This window comes from Stigmatopora argus, chromosome 8, assembly GCF_051989625.1.
Source record: "Stigmatopora argus isolate UIUO_Sarg chromosome 8, RoL_Sarg_1.0, whole genome shotgun sequence".
NCBI classification, from domain to species: Eukaryota; Metazoa; Chordata; class Actinopteri; order Syngnathiformes; family Syngnathidae; genus Stigmatopora; species Stigmatopora argus.
Window position 1 is genome coordinate 8,419,046 of NC_135394.1, and position 18,985 is coordinate 8,438,030.

Below are 18,985 nucleotides of genomic sequence, written 5' to 3' on the forward strand. Positions count from 1 at the left end.
TTGACACATTTCATTTTATTAATGATTCCTTTCACCAGCAACCCAGTATGGCAAGGCTGCCGACTTTCCATAGAAAATATCTTGAGGCAGCAGCTTTCAGAAGGGCCTATTTCTTGATCGAGTGTTGATCAATCCCAGGACAGAGAAGGCGCTTGCTGCAGCCGTGACTAAACTGATGGCCCCGATGGCCCTTGTCGCCTGTCAACACGAGAAAGGAAGCAAAAAGGTTATTTTATTTTTTAAAAGGGCAAAAAAAATGTTCTGGCACACTTTTTGTGTGTTCCTTTTCTGTATAACGTCATATATATACAATCACCTGCTCCGACACCCCCTCTCCGTAGCGCAGCAAGGTGACAAAGTGCTCACAGTTACTCCCCAGGAGGTCATAGGAAACCTCCTGGCCAATCAGGATTTGCGCTCGCTGGATGATCTCACAGACTGGCAGGGGCGTGTGGTTGTGATCGTACTTATTGTTGACACGATAGGAATCACTTCCCACCACCTCTTTCAAAAGTTGCATGCGCACCACCGCTTTCCGGCTGAAGACAGACTTCACACTGGACATGGCGGCAGCCTGGCTCTCATCTGGACGCATGATGGGATTAGGGCATAGTTTAGTTTAGGAAAACATGGTTTTGTTTTGACCTACGAAACCAAATTACATGCATCACCCTCGTGTTTCTTGATGAAATGCCAAAATTGCAGATTGTCATTGCTTTTGAAACAGTCATCTTTTGTGAATTTTTGTTTTGGCCGTTCTGAAATAAATTGAATTATTGCTGAACAAAAAGTTGCTGCTAGCTTCTAATTTCATAACATAAATGAGACTATGTGACAATAGGCCATGGCTTAAACACTTCCTTCAACAATTGACCTTTTAATGCTAGTAGTAGTATTGTGTTAATACTATATATAACACGTACAGTAGAAAATACACAAAACTAAAACAGCAAAAAATACATTTTTTTTTATTTTACAGAGTTGTACACAAATGACTGCGCATGTGCACAGTATGTTCTTGTACTTTTACACAAATAATTTTATTTTTTTATTTTTTACCTTTGTTACAAGTACACAATGCACACAAATGTGAAATGTACTGTACTTTGTAAAAGCCAGATTCTTATACTAACTTATTTATTTATTACCTATTTATTTTATACTAACTTATTTATTTATTACCTATTTATTTTATTCTAACTTGTTTATTTATTAACTATTTATTTATGTCTAACATGTATTTTCCTGTGTCTGTATTCTCACACTCTTACAACTGTGACAGTGAAATTTCCCGAATATCTAATCTAATATAATATAATCTAACTTGAATGAATATGTGTGATGAAAGAAGGGTACTGACCCACAGGTGTCAAATTGATGATATAACCATCTCCCAAGTAGAGTGCCCAATGCTGATAGGCCGGCCTAAAGATCTCAATGAGGTCCCCAGGCTGGGGGTCACCAGAGAGGTCAGCAGGGTCAATAGAGGCCATCTACACACACAATTTGGACAGTTGACCTGAAAAAGTAACATCAAGGCATTTGTTTTGTTTAGTATATCCTTTCAAATACAGGAGAATCTTAATATATTTGAATACTGTGTAGAATGTATTTCAGTATTTATTAAAAAGGACAAAACTGTGTTTTATACAGATTGACTATGCAAAGAGTAGTTTCATGGGTTTATTTATCTCATCTATATGTTTGACCATTACAGATAAAAGCATCAAAATCACCCTTTCAAGAAATTAGAATAGTGAATCTTTAAATTATATATAGAGCTGGACTTTTGAATTTGGACTAGAAATTGTAAATGAACATCTTTTCTTATGTTGGATTAATTCCAATTTATTACGTGTGTGAGGGCCATCAAATTTTACAGGAATTTCAACTTACACTAGAGCTTTGTTGTTGTTTATCCATCCCATAACATGCTTCCACAGGTTCTGATGAGGAAAAGCAAGTGTTCAACAGTGACTTGACTGCTAAATAAACACCACATTAAAAATATATATTTTATTCTAACAAATTTATCATATCACATTATAAACTACTGTGAACAAAAAAATCCACCATTAGATTTGCTGTTATAACAACGTCATGTATAGACCTTAAATGTCAGCAGACATAAAATGTCTACACACCATAATGGCTAAAATATAAAAAAACAAATACAATAGAGCATTCATAATTGACCCAAGATTTTTGTAAAACACTATGATGTATAAGAGTTGGGCTTTTAAGAAATAGTGGACAGAGAATGCTAGATTGGTTGTATGCCATGTAAAGGTCATTCGTACTCACGCACTACACAAAAACACGCTGTTCTCACGCACACAAACAGACAGACACAATACGCACACTTTTGCTGCCACAATAGCACTGACACAATGGGGAAGTCGACAGAAAAATACTTTGAGTGCATTTGATGTTATGTGAAAAACACTTGGACTTAAAAAAAACCCTATTACTTTTATCTTTAAAAAAAAAAAAGTAATATAGGATGCCAGGGGAGTGGTGTCAATAGTAATAAATAGAAGATGACGAGGCCATAATGAAACCAGAAAGGAGATTTAATTTAAATAACAATGACAATGCATAATAGTGTAAATTGTAAATTATAATTCATTTCACAAAAGTCAGTTAAAAAAAGAAAATTATGAAATTTCAACTCTTAATACAGAAGTTTCCCAAAACAGAGGCTTAAATTGTGTGTCCTCAAGCACATATTTCTTGCAAAAGAAAAGTTGAATATTATTCTGATCTAACGAATTCATCTGTTATATTGCGGTGTAAAAATCTGGAAAACTGCCCATAAAAGTAACACATTAACAAAGAAGAAAACAATAGGAGAAATACTTACTCAAACACAAGCAGTTTTTTCTTTCTCACCATCTTAGTTCTCCATGATAGATCCACGAATTATCATAAAATAAAAGCAGTCAGAGAAAACAGAAAGATCACTTCCGACTTCTGTGAGAAGAAATTTGAAGTTGATACAAGGTCCCAAAGCCAAACCAGTCGCCGGAGGTTGCTGTGAATGCGTTCAGTGTCTCTTGCTGATGATAGTCGTGCACTAAAGACACACACATGCAAACAAAACCTATACAACAAACACACAACCAAAAAGAGGCGTTTCCTATCCTGCATTGTCCTGTTACACATACTATATAGCCCCCCAATATATTATCAATTGTAATTCAAGGATATTGTTTCTTGTATACATTTATTTTTATTTTTATGGTGGTCTGTATTTTCTTCATTAATCTATTTGAAAACAAATCATCCAAAAAAGGAGAATTAAAATAGCCATACTGGCATTGAGACACCAAAATTGTTTTGATTTTTAAGCACATTTTCTCTCCTTTTCACATTTGAGCAGTGGTGGACAATCATGGCCTGCAAGGCCTTCTGTGCTGGCCTAAAAAAATATCTGAATTACAGACTGATGTTAATTATGTTTTGTCCATGAATACTTATTAAATAATTCCAAATTGTCTGTCAGCTTCCGTTCATTGCTTTTCCCCTGGTTGCGCTGCTTCCAGATGTGTTTTCATATTTGAGCATCAAACCAATCACATTTCAGCCATTATTTGTTGCCAGGGTCAGAAATCTGCCTTGAGGCCTTCACAATCCGTTCTGCAGGCTATGCTGTATAATACAAGCGTCGATAAAACTGTTGCTTTAACCAATCAGATTTCGAGTTAGCGACACCAAACCAGAGTGAGCGAGCCAGAGCCAAATGAGGAAAGAAAGGAGGATGGATTTTGTGTACAAATAATAATGATTTTTAGTAAGTAAAATATGGCTATATATTCCTAAATAATATTTCAATCGTATGAGATTATTTTTGATGCTTTTTAATGTGTCACAGCTGTAGCTGCAGTAAAGGTTTTATAGCCATAAAATATTTTTTGGGGGTTGGATTGATTCATACATAGCACGGAAGGCGTCGAATTGAAATTCACAGCCCGCCACTGCATTTGAGTGAGCGGGGTTTGTTGTCCCATGGGTTGGTTGTCAAAAACCTGACGACCAGATGACGGTGTTGTGCAGTATTATTATTGAAATGATCATAATTGTGCTCATGTAAACACTACAATCTGCGATTGGTCGGCAACCAATTCTGGGTGTATCTCATCTACTACCTATCGCTAGCCGGGATAGGTTCCGGCACCCCTGAGAGCCATGTGAGGATAAAAGGCATTAAAGATGAATGATATAAACAAAACGATGCAATGTTTTTTTCTGTGAACTCACACGTCATTTTGAGGTAAGAGGCAATAACAGTCATTTTTTTGGGTCAATTCCAAGATGTTAAAGTATTTATTATTCTTTTCATGAACTTTTAGCAAATAGGATTTTGGTTATGAGTGTTACTCATAAAAGCATGCGGACAAAAATGTAAATATCAAACATAAAACCATGCAGACCTACTGTGACTGTCAATAATGACGATTTATGAAAGATGGTAATGTTTTGTCATAAACTCAGCCCCCTTTAGTATACTATATGTATTGCTTACGAAGGGGGTTGGGTACATTCTTTGCTCTTGGATTGGCTATATCGCCTCTGTCAGCAATCCAAATTGTATCAAGCTATTTCACCGTGGCTAGAACCGGAAATTATTTGTAACGGATTTCATGCTAATTGTTCTCCATACCAATGCGGTAATAAAATGACATTAAGATCACGTTTTATAAAGCATAATGAATAAATAATACACGTGTTTTGTAAGGTTTGTTTACATTTTATTTTATTTTTTTGCAGAATCAGGCCACATAGCAAGGTAAGATGCTTTTATTTTGAATAGGTTTTTTCTTTGTTTCTTGTATACGTATGCATTGATGTTACATGACGACTGTAGAAGGTTAACCAGATTGACAGCAACTCATCGTCCAACGCAAGCAGGGATTAACAACATTGCTTCAGAGGAGCATTTCGTGTGTTTATGTTATGAGAAGAGGACATTGGCTGTTTTAGGACTTTGGTAATGCGATCGTTAATACAATTTGGCTACGATGAATGTTTTGACTGCATGCATGCTTGCTTGTTTGCAGTCAGCTAACAACTATCTCGTAGGCTAACCCCAGTACGACTGTCAGATGTTAAAACATGTTTTATTTTAATTCGAAATGTCATTTTCACTCCGTAGGATTTCTTCCCGTTCCATGATTTCGTGTCAAATGATCGAGATTACGCGATCCGCTCTTGTTTACATCCACCGGATCAGAAATAGATCTAAATAAAGTAACAGTTTGTTCGTATTCTCAACATGTGGGTTAGCTTTTTTGATGCAGCCTCAAAACATATAAACAAACAATCAAAATGCTTTTAACGTTAATGACGGATTACTCACATAGTGTAATGGCTGTCATGTTGAAATCCAGTTTCACTTTTGTGTTGGACAAGAGTTACTTTGACCTTCTGTGACCACTACTGTGTTTCAGTCGCCATGGCCGCGGCCCCCCCACTTCGACGCAGCGACTCAGCCAAAGGGGAGTTTTCCCCCCTGAAACACTTTGTGGTGGCCAAGAAGACCATAACTAACCTATTTGAGCAGCTTCTCAATTACGTGACGGAGACCTGCGAGTTTGTGGAGGGTACGATTGCTTGTTTACATGTGTTTATGCAGCAGTAAAGCCACTACAACCATTGTATATTATATCATATTATATATATAAAGCCATTAAAAGAAAATTACGGTACAGTGGATGTCAATCGACGGCCCGGCGGATGAGTGGTTAGTGTGTTGGCCTCACAGATCTGGGGTCTTGGGTTCAAATCCAGGTCTGTCCACCTCTGTGGAGTTTGCATGTTCTCCCCGGGGCTGCGTGGGTTTCCTCCGGGTACTCCGGTTTCCTCACACATTCCAAATACATGCATGGTAGGCTGATTGGACACTCTAAATTGCCACTAGATATGACAGTAAGCGTGAATGGTTGTTTGTCTCTCGTGCCCTGTGATTGGCTGGCCACCAATTCAGGGTGTCCCCCGCCTCATACCCGAAGTCAGCTGGGATAGGCTCCGGCACCCACCGCAAATGTCATCAGATTGGACTCAGCAATACATTGTTGTGTTTATGTATAATTCTATTGGGCAACAGTTTAGGTGTTATTGTTCACATTGGGTCAGATGTGTTTAACCCATTATATTTTTGTTTGAAAAAAAAAACTTAACTTGTTGTTGTATAACTCCTTTAAAAAAATAGAAACAAGTGGGAATAACCAGATGGAGAAAATTGCAAGCCTGGATCAAAAGTTGGAGATCCAGGCGTATGCAGATAAACTGGCCGTCATCAAGGAAGTTTTGGCTCGTAGACACATGAAAGTGGCCTTTTTTGGGAGGTAAACACACACTCTATTTATCATCTTGAGAAATTCATTCAGTTAAACCCTTGTTGTGACTGCTGTGCATTTCATATACATACAAAGACCAATTATCTCTTATCTTGAAACTTTGGAAGCAAGAAGTTTGGAGTTTAGTAGAAACATACCTGGGACATCACTCACTAATGTGAATGGTATGATCGTAGGACAAGTAACGGTAAAAGCACAGTGGTCAACGCGATGCTGAGGGACCGGGTGCTGCCCAGTGGTATCGGTCACACCACAAACTGCTTCTTGAGTGTAGAGGGGACCGATGAGGACAAGGCCTTTCTCAAGACTGAGGGCTCAGAGGAGGAGAAGAGCATCAAGGTCAGCAATCTTTTCATGTATTGGTGGTATACGTTATTACCATGTCAATAATAATATTACATTTTCTTATGGAGTCAGTTTCTTTACACATTCTAAAAGCCAGCATGTTACATGACATATTTATTACATGTTACCAAACCTTTTAGACTGTAAACCAGCTGGCACACGCTTTGCACATGGATGAGAGTTTGGACGCCGGATGCCTCGTTCGAGTGTTTTGGCCAAAGACAAAGTGTGCACTGCTTCGAGATGACCTGGTGCTTGTAGACAGGTATATTTATTAAGTATTTTTAGAATAGTATTTTGCTTTCGTTATTTCATGTAACTACTTGTGGAATGGGAAATCAAGTCAGGTTTCAAAAATGTTGTAATGAAACCTCTGACATTCAACAGCCCTGGGACAGATGTTACGCCAGAGTTGGACAGCTGGATTGACAAGTTTTGCCTGGATGCCGACGTCTTTGTGTTGGTTGCTAATTCAGAATCCACGCTCATGAACACGGTAATGACACCTTTTCTGCTAGCAGATTTTATAATGTAGTGGACAGCTTGCTGTTGAGGTTGCCCTTCGTGCGTGCAGGAATTTCTGCAATGTAAAGTGATACAAAGCTTCTTAAAGGGAAAGCAAACCCAGTTTATAAACCTCTTTTATAGAAAGACTGAAACTTTTTTTAAGTCACTATTTTCCTTTTTCGCTCCTTCACTATTTAGGAAAAGCATTTTTTCCACAAAGTCAACGAACGGCTGTCAAAGCCCAACATCTTCATTCTCAACAATCGCTGGGACGCCTCTGCTAATGAACCGGAATATATGGAAGATGTAAGTAGTTTTGGATCATTTGGATGATGTAAGGTACACATGGCTTCCTCGTGATTTTACGTACTACAGTGGTACCTCGAGATACGAGCGTTCCGGGACTGAGCTCGTATGTCAATTTACTCGTAACTCAAATGAACGTTTCCCATAGAAATGAACTAAAAACAAATTAATTTAAAAACACCAAAAACAGGATATTGGATTGGAAAAACATATTGGTTCTAATTATCCATCTATTAACAAAGTAACAAATAACTAGTGGTTTAATTGTACTGAAATGTGTTTGCCCCGCCTCCACCTTGACTTTCAGATGCAACCTATCGAGGGTTGTTTGCTTTTGTCTTCCCTTCAAAATATTCCCAAAATGATGTACACAAATGTCCTCACAATAGGATCACGCACGGCCACTTGCCAACTTGCACTCCTTTCGTATTAGCGAACAAGCTCCGCCATTCACACTGACTAACGGGAAAAAACACTGAAAAAATGCAACGCTCCGCCTAGTGCTCGTAGAGACATTACACGAGGGAGTTGCGACCAGAAAGACAGTGCCCATGATGTTCTTATGAGCAGCCTCTTGCGTCCGCTGTATGCACGTATATCAAAATTTGTCTCGTATCTCAAGATAAATATTTGCTTGAAATTTTACTCGTATCTCAAATCGCACGTATGTCGGGGCACTCGTATGTCAAGGTATTACTGTATTGTATTTTAATGTTCCAGGTGAGAAAGCAGCACACAGATCGTTGCGTGGACTTCCTTGTTGAAGAGCTAAAGGTGGTTGACCGGGAACAGGCACCCAACCGCATTTTCTTCGTCTCCGCCAAAGAAGTGCTCAACTCCCGAATGCAGCGGGCACAGGGCATGCCCGAGACAGGTGACGCTTTGGGTCTTATTGACCTCGGTTGAAAAATCACAAGAATTTATTTTGACAGTTAATGAAGTGAGGCACGGTGAAAGAATGGTTAGCACGTTCTGAGATTGAGGGGTCAATCCCCGTTGGGTTCCACCCTTCCTGCCCAAAGTAGAAGAAGACAATTACACTGGTTTAAACAGAGGAAGGAACATTGCTGTCAAATTTGGACTTTGGATTTTTCAGCGTGCTGCTGCTTGCTTTGGCTCCAACAGCCTTTAAGTATAAAAGTACCCATAAAAGCTGCACATAAGTGTGTTTTACTCAAGCTAATTAGTAACTCAATCATGTTCAGCAACAATTAGACAAGACTCAACACATGGTGATTGTGAAGTTGAGGGGAACATTATACTCATTTCAATAATCAAGAACCTCGAGTAGGATTGAAATAGTGTCCAACTTAGTTTTTCCAGTTGGAAAAATCACAATATCAATCTATTCTCCATAGCAAAAACTGAGAGAAAAGCAGATCTTCATACAATGGACAATTAAGAGTAAAAAAAAAGACATGAACATGTTCATTCCATTCAACAGGTGGCGCTCTAGCGGAAGGCTTCCAGGAGAGACTAAAAGAGTTCCAGTGCTTTGAAAGGAGGTTTGAGGTGTGTATGTGTGTGTTTGTGTGTCATTCTGAATCTGTTTTCAGGCTCTGGAAAATACAAGTTTTAATCAAGCATTGTCGTCCACTGAGCAGATGTCTGATCGTAGAAAATCAAAACCACGTTTCACACTCTGAAAAGAGTGTTAGGCATCAATTCAAGTCCTACCGTTGGTAAAATATTACTCTCTAGCAGATAGTAAGATGATCTTCTAGCTTCTATCCAGCACCTTCTCGAACAGGCTCCCTTGATCTTCTCGACCTCGCTGTGCTTTTCCCATCAACCTGGGTCTTCATTGTTGAAGTCTAGATTCACTAAGGCGAGGGCATCCGTTAATATACTTTGCATTTTAATATGATTTGGTTTTGTTCTTGTGTTGCAAAGTTTTGATCCTTGTTTAGATCATTTACACTAGGAACAGCAACAAACTACATGAAGTATATATCTTGTAATATGGAACCTACATAATCAGACATCTAAAAAAACGATACAATATGGAATTATTTGGGAGGGTTAAATTATACTTAATAGTCAGAACATTAATTCGAATAATTATCATTCATTTTTTCTCTTGTGTTCTTCTGTCGCTGTTTTGTGGAACCAATATAGAAGTTTATCATTGGTCGACAAAAAAGTGTATATTTATATTAATGGAAACATAAATCTAGGTTATGATGAGAAAGAATCTGCCAAGTGTTTAAAACTCAAATTATTATTTCCACATATGGCTTCTATAAATCGCATTTTTCCAAAATAGCACTTTGGCTGTCCATTCTAATCGGCTTTATGTATTTTAGTGCTGTGCAATATGAAAATAATCGGTTATTTTATATTGCAATATAATGCATTTTATTTATTGAGGGAAAATTCTACAACAATTTTTAAAAGTTTTCCACTCCAATTATTTTCAAATTGACATTCAACTGACCCACCAAACAAATAAAAATATCGAATTATCGACCAATAGCTGTAAGTTAGCACAAATGTAATTATTAATCAATTAATAGAGACATGCACAATTTTCATAGTCAGTTTTATATCATTCCATATCATACAGCACCAGTGTGTTTGTAGTCGAGATAATCTTTGGTAGCGTTAGTATTCTTATATCATACACTGACAGACACGTTGTATTGTACCAATTTTTATGTTCCTTTTCATTTACTCGAGGTTTGATTACATTTATTTGATGTTTTTTATTATTTTGCTGACGCTTCACCACCACGTTGCTGTGACTTTTGACACTTTGGGGCTACAGGTTGCGAGATGCACACTCTGCTGCTGGAATTTACACACCTTTACTTAGCCTTTTTTTTTGTTAAAAAGCAGCAGGTGTATGTGTGTGTCTCGTCCTTTATTAGCTCTCCATTTACAGCCCTGACAAATGTCACAGTAACATGCGTGTGTTATGGCCTCGCAGGAGTGTATCTCGCAGTCAGCAGTGAAAACAAAGTTTGAGCAGCATACAATCAGGGCCAAGCAGATCACAGAAAAAGTCCAGTGCGTCATGGACATCATCAACATCGAGGCGGCGGAGAAAAGGTGAGTCGCACGCGGCCGTTTTTAACGAGGAGATGTGACTTGGAGAGCATCGGGAATGGGGAATTCAGGTGGGCTAGGAGCTGCCTAATGACATCTTTGATGAGGCGCTAAAGGTTGCCTTTTGGTTGTGGGTTTAGAGTGGCAGCATTGGAGGACAGGGAATATCAGATGGACCGTCTGGACTTTGTGAGGAATCAGCTCAGACTACTGATTGAAGACATCAATAAGAAGATCAAGGCTATTAGTGAGGATGTGGAGTCAAAGGTAATTTGAATCCAAATATGGCAATGTGCTGCAGACCCAACTGGGAGGGCTGATTGAAAACAATTATTTGGAAATGTCCGACAAAATCCAGTCAAATTGGTTACATTATTTGGATTATTCAGATGACCTAATTGGCCAAAATTGAAAGCTTTTTGGGTGTAGTTCACCTCGTCACACAAACACAAGTTTCATGTTTGGTCAGTCTGTGAACAACATGAAAAAGTCTTCCAAAAACATCATGGTTGTGAGTTGTGTTGTGCGGAATTTGTCCTTACTTGAGGTATCCAACGCCATGGGTGAGGAGATCTGCCGCCTTCATGTGATTGTGGATGAGTTCCATGCAGACTTCCACCCTTCGTCACACGTCCTCAAGCTCTATAAATCTGTAAGTATCAAGCACGTTCGTATTTTAAAGGTGCTCTGAGATGGTGACTGTCAAAGAATGAAAATTACTTCACTATTATAACTGGCTGTTTTTGACCATTTCATAATTATTCCACCCAAAACAATGCTTTCCCTCAATTATTATTTTGTACAGGAGCTGCTCTGTCACGTGGAGGAGGGAATGGGAAAGAACCTGGCTTTCCGCTGCTCAGATGCCGTCAATGCCTCCGTCCAGTCTATTCAGAGATTCATGACAGGTACAAGGACGGTTCACTGCCAACTCAGACTTTAAAATGCTTGGACACCTATACCCATCAAGGGTCCGAATATAGCACCCAAGCGGAGAAATTCTATTCAATAAGGTATACATGCGGTTTCCTCTTTTGTCTGTTCTCTTATCTCCAGATAGCATGTTGCCTTTGCTCCCGTCGGCCAGCCAGAACCAAATTCACATGCTCGGGTCCAACAGGAAGTTGGACCTGAGTTACAACCTCAACTGCGCCTCGCTGTGCAACGATTTTCAGGAGGACATCGAGTTTCGCTTCTCTTTTGGCTGGACGGCATTAGTGCATCGCTTCCTGGGACCTGTCAATGCGGAGAGAGCACTCAAACTGGTGGACCAGAAACTGCAGGTATTGTGCGGTTCGTTGGGGGACAAAAAAAATATGATGTAGATTGAGATAAAATTGTTTAACCTCACCTTCACACCCACCAGGCCTCTCTACCAGCCCTGCCCCCGGCCACAACCCCCTCCTCGGGGCCCCCGTCCAACCAGGAAACAGCCCTCACGACACAGGAAGACCTCATGGTCGCCATGGCAACGAACGCTGCATCTCTCACCTCCCGCGTGTCAATGAGCGCTATCGTCGTCGGAGGCGTGGTCTGTTGTTTTGTAAAAAATTACATTTAGATATTGAGCCCTCTTTTTATGATAGGCTAGTTTAATAACAATGTCACCGTATGCACGTGCGTTAAGGTATGGAGGACGCTGGGGTGGAGGTTGATCGGCATGATGGGCTCCCTGTATGGTCTGCTGTACCTTTACGAACGCCTCACGTGGACCACTAAGGCCAAGGAACGCAGCTTAAAGCGTCAGTTTGTGGACTATGCCACTGACAAGTTGCAGCTCATTGTCAGCATCACCAGTGCTAATTGTAGCCACCAAGTGCAACAGTAAGTGAAGCAAAACTGTTTCCATGACTTCTTGGTAATGAAAAGAAAAAAAACATTCAGAGTTGATGTTCACATACATTTTGGGTCATGTGGGCCACACTTGTTTATGTACCAAAAATTATTATTATGTGCACAATATTCACATTTGGTATACAAGTGTGGCCTACATTGACCCAAAGAGATCTCCATACCAGGCCTTAAATATTATAGTTTAATTTGTATGTACGTATTTTTATTCATCATTATTTGTTTGGACAAATACAACTATAGCTTAATGCTAACTTATTGTATTAATAAACTAAAATGAATACAAAGTTATGGCCCTAAATAATACCAAAAAAAAGAGTTTTCATAGTATTTAACTCATCTCCTGCCATTGACAATAGACAAAATGGATTGGACGTCTAGCATCGGTCAATGGCAAACAATGAGCTAAACGCCTCACAAATGGTTAATGACTTATTAACAACTTACTGGAAAAATGCAGAAAATGTTGAATGAAATGCGTCTAGCCTAGTTGTAGAAATAACAATGAATGTACTAACAATGAATCACTGCGTTAACAGGGAGATGGCGACCACCTTTGAGAAGCTTTGCCGTGAGGTGGAGAAGACACAGGAGGAACTTCAGGTCGAAATCCGCCGACTGAGCGTCAACATTGAGCAGCTGGAAAGTGTCCAGGGGCGCTCCAAGAGTCTAAGGTAAACCCATTTTATATTGTTAAATGACCCATTTTCCAAGAACATACCTTCTCTTCTAAGTTCATATAACTCAAAAACAAACTCCTATTGAACTCCCCTTTATTAGAATGACTTTATTTTGCAATGGATAAAGGCTTTACTCCTACTTACAACTTTTTTTTATTGTCGCTCTGACTTTTTGATCTTGCTTTTCCACTATGTCTTGTCTTCAGGCACAAAGCCAGTGAACTGGAGAAACAGTTGGAAACCTTTACAAAGCAGTACTTGCAGCCTCAACATTGAGATCAAACCTCCCAATATTCTACTTGAAAGGCACAAACAATCCTTCAACAAAGGTTTTCCAAATCTTTACAGCCATAAAGAATATATAGTATTGTGTAATTTTCTCAACTTCCACGACGAAGTGATTTTTATTATTGTAAACCAGGTTCAAGTCTTAGACTTGTCCACTCCATGTGGCGATAGTATCATAATACTAACCCACTAACCAACAATTGGGGTGCTATATTTGTACACTAATGTGCTTCAAACTGTGAATATGCCTTTTTCTGACAATTTTTGTGTGGAATTATTTGTCTGTCAGTCTGTTCATGCATGTTACCAGCAAAAATAAATACATTTACTATCAAAAGAAATAGGATCTAATTGAAATTTATTTGATGAAAACATCTCTTGAATGAAAGCATTTCCTGAATCAAAATAAATAATAAAAAATGAATCCTAAAATCAGAAAAGTGATTTGACATAGGAATGTAAACAAACAAAATACCACACGACATTCTTTGTCAAAAGTTTTTAATTGTTTACAATAACTGATGGCAACATATCAGTATCACCAAGCCACTGTACAAATACAAAAAAGAAAAGAAAAGAAAGATCTGGTGTGAAAAAGACTATAAAAATTATTCCATAACTGATTTATCACAAACTAGCACTGTAAGAGAATTATCATGGCACCAAGTCCCTGGTCATTACTGGCTTAGAACATGAAACAATAAATAAGAGATAAAGCAACTTAGTCAAAAGGCAGTGCATTATTTGTGACAGGCATGGGGTGGTGGGTAATGGCACTGCATGTGTTTATCATGTTTAATAACTCCCAAAATTATACATTATGTTGGCACTGAGGTTGACACTTCCACATAGAAAACTACAGTATTGTTATTTCGGCTGTTTAAACTGTTTAATAACGTAAATAACTACTGAAAGTTTGAGAACATACTGAGTAACATTAAATTAAATTTAACACCTTATGTAAATGTTTTTTACACATACCAACAGTTTGTGTGCACCGATGGTCGTCAGCTCGCTAAAATAAAATATGCACTTAGTAGCGGCACACCCCATTTAAACTTGGCCTGCTGCTTACAAAAAAAAAAACATTCCTGACAAAGTAAAATGAAGTCATTTGAAAAATATTCCAGTCAAATAACTTTTGTAATGTCAAGGTCCCATTCGATTAGATGTTACTGATTACAACTAGATTAAGTAATTAAATTGTTTTATTAACTTATAAGATACATTTCCTTTGAAATTTATCATGACAATTATTTTGAAAGGGGAGCTTTGAATGGGCTTTTAAAGGCTGTTTTGAGCTAAAATAGACTACAAGCTGACGACGTGCCAAAAACGATTTTTTTTGAACCAGTGATTTCCTACTAGTTTGGCTACTTAATAAAAACTATTTCCTACAACTGTATTTTGTAAATTTGTTCACCTATATATAGTTTAAGTTGAGTATGAAATGAAGCTATTCATCTACTTGGTTAGGTTGTACGCCATAATTTGCAGAAAAGAAAAATAGATATATTAAATGTTTGCCTTGTGGGCATCCTGGCTCAAAAATGCTGCTTACACATACCAGAAAGTAAATAGTTGAACTCATTTGCTGTCAGATTAGCAAAATACACACTCGATCTATTTGAACTGGGAATCAAAGTGAGTGGAATTAGCCAGGTTTGATTAACATTATTATTGTTTTAAAGGGTGTCTTTTAGAGTCCGAGCGTGTTTGCAGGCCTAATAATGAATTGTGTCAAAGCAAGAAAAGCTAGAGTCGAAAGATTAAGCACAGGCTCATGTTTGTCGATGTTAAATGTGTGCTAGTGTTCACGAGTGTAACCGTGTGCCTTCAAGTGCGCCAGTGGAAAAGTGTCCATAGTCATGAGCTTGCTTTGTGGTGGTGATGGAGGCAAGATGTAAGGCAGAAAATGTCCATTGTTTGGACATGGGCACCTGAGATGACACATGTTAGGTCCATCATCTTAATGTTAAGCTTTTTTTTTCTTTTGCTTCTCAACTACTAGTGTTTTTTTAAACAGATGTATATGAAACAGATAAGAGATTTTCTAAGTGTGGTTCAATGCTGATATTTCTTTTCTGAAATAAATTCAAAATGTAATTGTGTAATTATACATGAATTTGTTATTTGTATTGCAGAAATGCATTGAAACAAAGAACATTTTGCAAGAAGCAGAACAATAACATGCTCTTCCCACTACAAAGCCAATAAACCCGAATCATTTATCTCAACTAATGCCATGGAGAGTGCATATATGTGCGAAGTGTGATAAGTATAAATGTGATTGGTTGAGAAGCCCTACTTTAGAGCCACAGTGGAAGCAAAAAGGGGGAATGTTGTGTGTAAATCAGAGGTGGGAAACCGTAAGAACCATTTCCCACACTATATTCATGAAAAAAAAGTTGTTTATCATAAGCATTTGTGGAATTCAATCTTTTGAAATAATAGTTTTAGCATTAGATATAGGTTTCTAGCCCCACCCATTTTGGAAGTGAACTCACATGTGCTCAGTTGCGGAATTGCAATTTGTGAGTGCATTCTTAGTCTCTCATCTGCACATTGTCCACTAGCAGGTTGTATTTGGGCAAAGAAACAAAACAAAGCACTGAAAAGTGTTCAACGGTTGTTGTTGTTGTTGTTTTTTTAAGTGACACGTGACTTCAAGTCCACGCAGTGCTTGTTTTTTGTTGTCTTTGCAAAGTATAAAAAAAAAAGTTGTTGCAGTCCTTGGTGGTTCTCCACATCGCTTTTGCGTGCTCCAGGGGTCCCACTGACAAGGCTGTTCAAACGCAGTCTTATTAGGATGACTTTGAAGCTGCTGATTTGTGCGCAATTGCGTTGCAAAGGTAACATGTCGTGGAGCAGGCTTTCTCAAAAGGAGCTCAAATTCTATTTTGTTTGTGTCGGGATTGTCAGAGAGAAATGCTTGAAGCTGCACTATTTTTATTTTGATCTGGTTTCCGTTCTGTGAATTTTCTTTCAGCTTTGTGCAGTGTTAAGGGGCGGCGATAAATACCGCAATTTTGACGTATTGTTTTCGCTTATAGTGAAGTAAAGGACATTGATTACAAGCTAGTGTGCTGTGAGACAGCATCAGGAGCAATGTGGAAAATAAGCTAATTCCATTTAAAATGTCAGGAAATTGTTATTATTTATGAATACTGACTTAATGATAACAGTGGGTTTTGAGCTTCCTTAATTGTTGGTCTGTGTTTGATCGTAATTGTTTTAAGTCTGGTTTGGGAAAGCTGGTCCTTGGGTCTTTAACATTTATGAGCCACATTTGTAGCTTTCCATTAACTAAATGCAAACTTCCTCCTAAGACGTGTATGGAGCTTTTTCCATTGCTGACAAATTCTGAACGTAATGGGAAATAGTTATAAAAAAAAAAACACGAACACAAAAAAACAAGCAATATATATGCATGTATGATGCATATACATATAATGCTATACATATAAACCGTCTTATATATAAATTTACAAATGATACGCAGAATTTTAGAATTAAATTGAGTTTCTTTGCTTGGATTTTTTTGAGTAATTTATCTCGTGTGTTTTTGATTGACTTCTTGAAAATTTTCAAATATTCCAGGTATTGTGTAGGTGAAATTAAATGTAAAAAAAAAAAAAAAAAAGTATACTCCTTCAGCTCCAGCCCTGCACAAGTCATGTTGGGTTTTGTGGAGGGAGGAGTTGGCAGATGCTGCTGTTGGAGGACAGACCAGAGTGGGTTTCGTTTAATTCCAAATCCGCAGAAAACTGTCCCAGGAGCCGGTGCCCACGGCCATGCCGTCGTCTGTCACACCCAAGCAGCTCACCCTGTTGTCGTGACCCGCCAGAACGCCTGCGTGTAAGAAAGACAAACAACAGCTCGAACCTTACTTGCCAGCTGGGCCCAGCACAATTGATTTTGCTAACCTCGAAGTTTGAAAAATTTCTGCAATTTTCGAAGTTGCCATGGTAATGTTTTTTTATGGCATGGAAATAAATTCAACATTATTTGTGGGTCAGTTTAACATGCTGTAGAAAATAAACCCACAAAAAGGTGAAAATGAAGTAGTTTTCCTAAAATTATTAATTTTAAACTTTTTGCACTTTTCACTTACCGGTGTATAGTTACTGCAAATACTGCATGTCATATTGCTGAATATTTTCTCCATTCATTCAACAAGACCACCGTGAACGTACCTGCCCGTTCTCCTTTCAGAGTGTCCCAGATATTGCAGTTAAAGTCATCGTAGCCAGCCATCAGCAGGCGGCCACTCTTGGAGAAAGCTACGGACGTGATGCCGCAGATGATGTTGTCGTGGCTGTACATCATCAGTTCCTGGTCGGCACGCAGGTCGAAAAGCCTGCAGGTGGCGTCGTCTGAGCCTGTGCCAAAGGCGTTCCCATTGGGGAAAAACTGCGGGAAGCAGGAAACGGGAAAACAAATGTTTTCACGGATATTCACACACCGATCAAATGATGGAATCTTGTCAAAGACAAGATTTTGAGCAATACAAGTTCAAACCAAATACCAATGATGCAGTTGTAGACGTCCTTATCGTGTTTAAGATAGGACGTTTTTGTGCACTCGTGATTTTGATACTCACAGTGACTGCATTGATGTCGGACACATGGCCAGTGAAAGACTGTCTGCACATGCCATCGCGGATGTCCCACAGCTTGGAGGTGGCATCGCATGCTCCAGACACAAACGTCTTGTAGTCAGGACTGAGAGACAAGCTCATCACATCCCCTGTGTGGCCAGTGAAACTGGTGGCCTGCTGGCCTGTCTCTATGTCCCACAATGCACTGGAAGATACATAGGGTTATATTATTATTGTTGTCAAGTGGACCATGCACTATATATTCATGAACTCAGCGAATTAACCAATGGTAATAAGAGTTTCCGGTCGGCAACATCATCTCAGGTGGAATGGATTTATTTTTTATTTTTTAAACAGCATACTCGAATACCTCTTTTCACCCTTCAAGAGAAGAGATGCGAGTGGAACTTTCAGAAGATGCACACTCACCAGGTGGTATCTCCAGAGCTTGTCAGTATCTGGTTGTCATCCAAGAAACGACAACAGGACAAATAACCTGAAAGAAAACACATGTACAAATTTGATTAGTTAGGGGAATTATATTACTCTAGACTACAGAGAAAAATAAGACTAAATAAGGGTGCCAAACCAAATTGCTAGCTGGGAAGTATGATGCACTAACACAGTATATAAGTGTTGGTATTTGAAAGAAAAAAAAATACATACTATGCTGCTCAAAGAATCTCTTGTAAAAAATAGATTAAACAAGACACATACAGTCTTGCCTGCATTGTGACATACGATACATTGGATGGCTGCAGGAAGTGGTCTTCTAGAAGAAAGAGCTCACCAAGGGTTGGTGTGGGCTTGCAAATTCTAATTCAAATAGCTCCAGGTTTATTGCCACACATTTCAAATTCCTTCTAGTGAAACAAGTGAATAATTTTTTAATCAAGCGGCTTTCTGGGATCTGTTCCACAAGCCACTGTTAGTATAACGAAATGGAGCATGCAACCCCTAACCACCATTTTCCTGTGTATTGGAATTAGGGTGCTGATAGC

The 18,985-nt window shown here is 38.7% G+C and overlaps 3 protein-coding genes across 9 annotated transcripts in view; 1 reads left to right on the plus strand and 2 right to left on the minus strand.

Moving 5' to 3' along the window:
- Positions 1-5,400, minus strand: plaat1 (phospholipase A and acyltransferase 1). Of its 4 annotated transcripts, none has more exons than XM_077606485.1 (6): positions 5,360-5,400; positions 2,864-3,076; positions 1,897-1,946; positions 1,361-1,519; positions 317-585; positions 1-198 (listed from the first exon to the last, which is right to left on the minus strand). In XM_077606485.1, the coding sequence occupies exons 4-6, from the start codon at positions 1,491-1,493 to the stop codon at positions 97-99; spliced, it is 504 nt and encodes a 167-aa protein (XP_077462611.1). In that variant the 5' UTR covers positions 1,494-1,519; positions 1,897-1,946; positions 2,864-3,076; positions 5,360-5,400; the 3' UTR covers positions 1-96. The 4 variants fall into 4 exon arrangements, with proteins under 4 accessions (XP_077462611.1, XP_077462610.1, XP_077462609.1 ...); XM_077606484.1 differs by lacking the exon at positions 5,360-5,400 and adding an exon at positions 4,526-4,562; XM_077606483.1 differs by lacking the exon at positions 5,360-5,400 and adding an exon at positions 4,438-4,495.
- On the plus strand, positions 4,846-15,687 carry mfn1b (mitofusin 1b). Its single transcript, XM_077606477.1, has 18 exons — positions 4,846-4,990; positions 5,451-5,603; positions 6,212-6,347; positions 6,536-6,698; positions 6,845-6,969; positions 7,092-7,200; positions 7,410-7,517; positions 8,238-8,391; positions 8,962-9,029; positions 10,447-10,568; positions 10,706-10,832; positions 11,113-11,217; positions 11,371-11,473; positions 11,622-11,848; positions 11,932-12,096; positions 12,193-12,389; positions 12,956-13,090; positions 13,303-15,687. Exons 2-18 carry the CDS (start codon positions 5,456-5,458, stop codon positions 13,370-13,372), a joined length of 2,262 nt encoding a protein of 753 aa, XP_077462603.1. The 5' UTR covers positions 4,846-4,990; positions 5,451-5,455; the 3' UTR covers positions 13,373-15,687.
- Positions 13,869-18,985, minus strand: part of LOC144078426 (guanine nucleotide-binding protein subunit beta-4) — a 17,388-nt gene continuing 12,271 nt past the window's right edge. For all 4 annotated transcript variants that reach the window (XM_077606479.1, XM_077606480.1, XM_077606478.1 and 1 more), the window contains 4 exons: positions 18,414-18,480; positions 17,988-18,189; positions 17,581-17,797; positions 13,869-17,236 (listed from right to left, as the gene is read on the minus strand). In XM_077606479.1, coding sequence (XP_077462605.1) covers positions 17,130-17,236; positions 17,581-17,797; positions 17,988-18,189; positions 18,414-18,480 — 593 coding nt within the window. In that variant the 3' untranslated portion in view covers positions 13,869-17,129. The remainder of the gene's footprint in view (positions 17,237-17,580; positions 17,798-17,987; positions 18,190-18,413; positions 18,481-18,985) is intronic.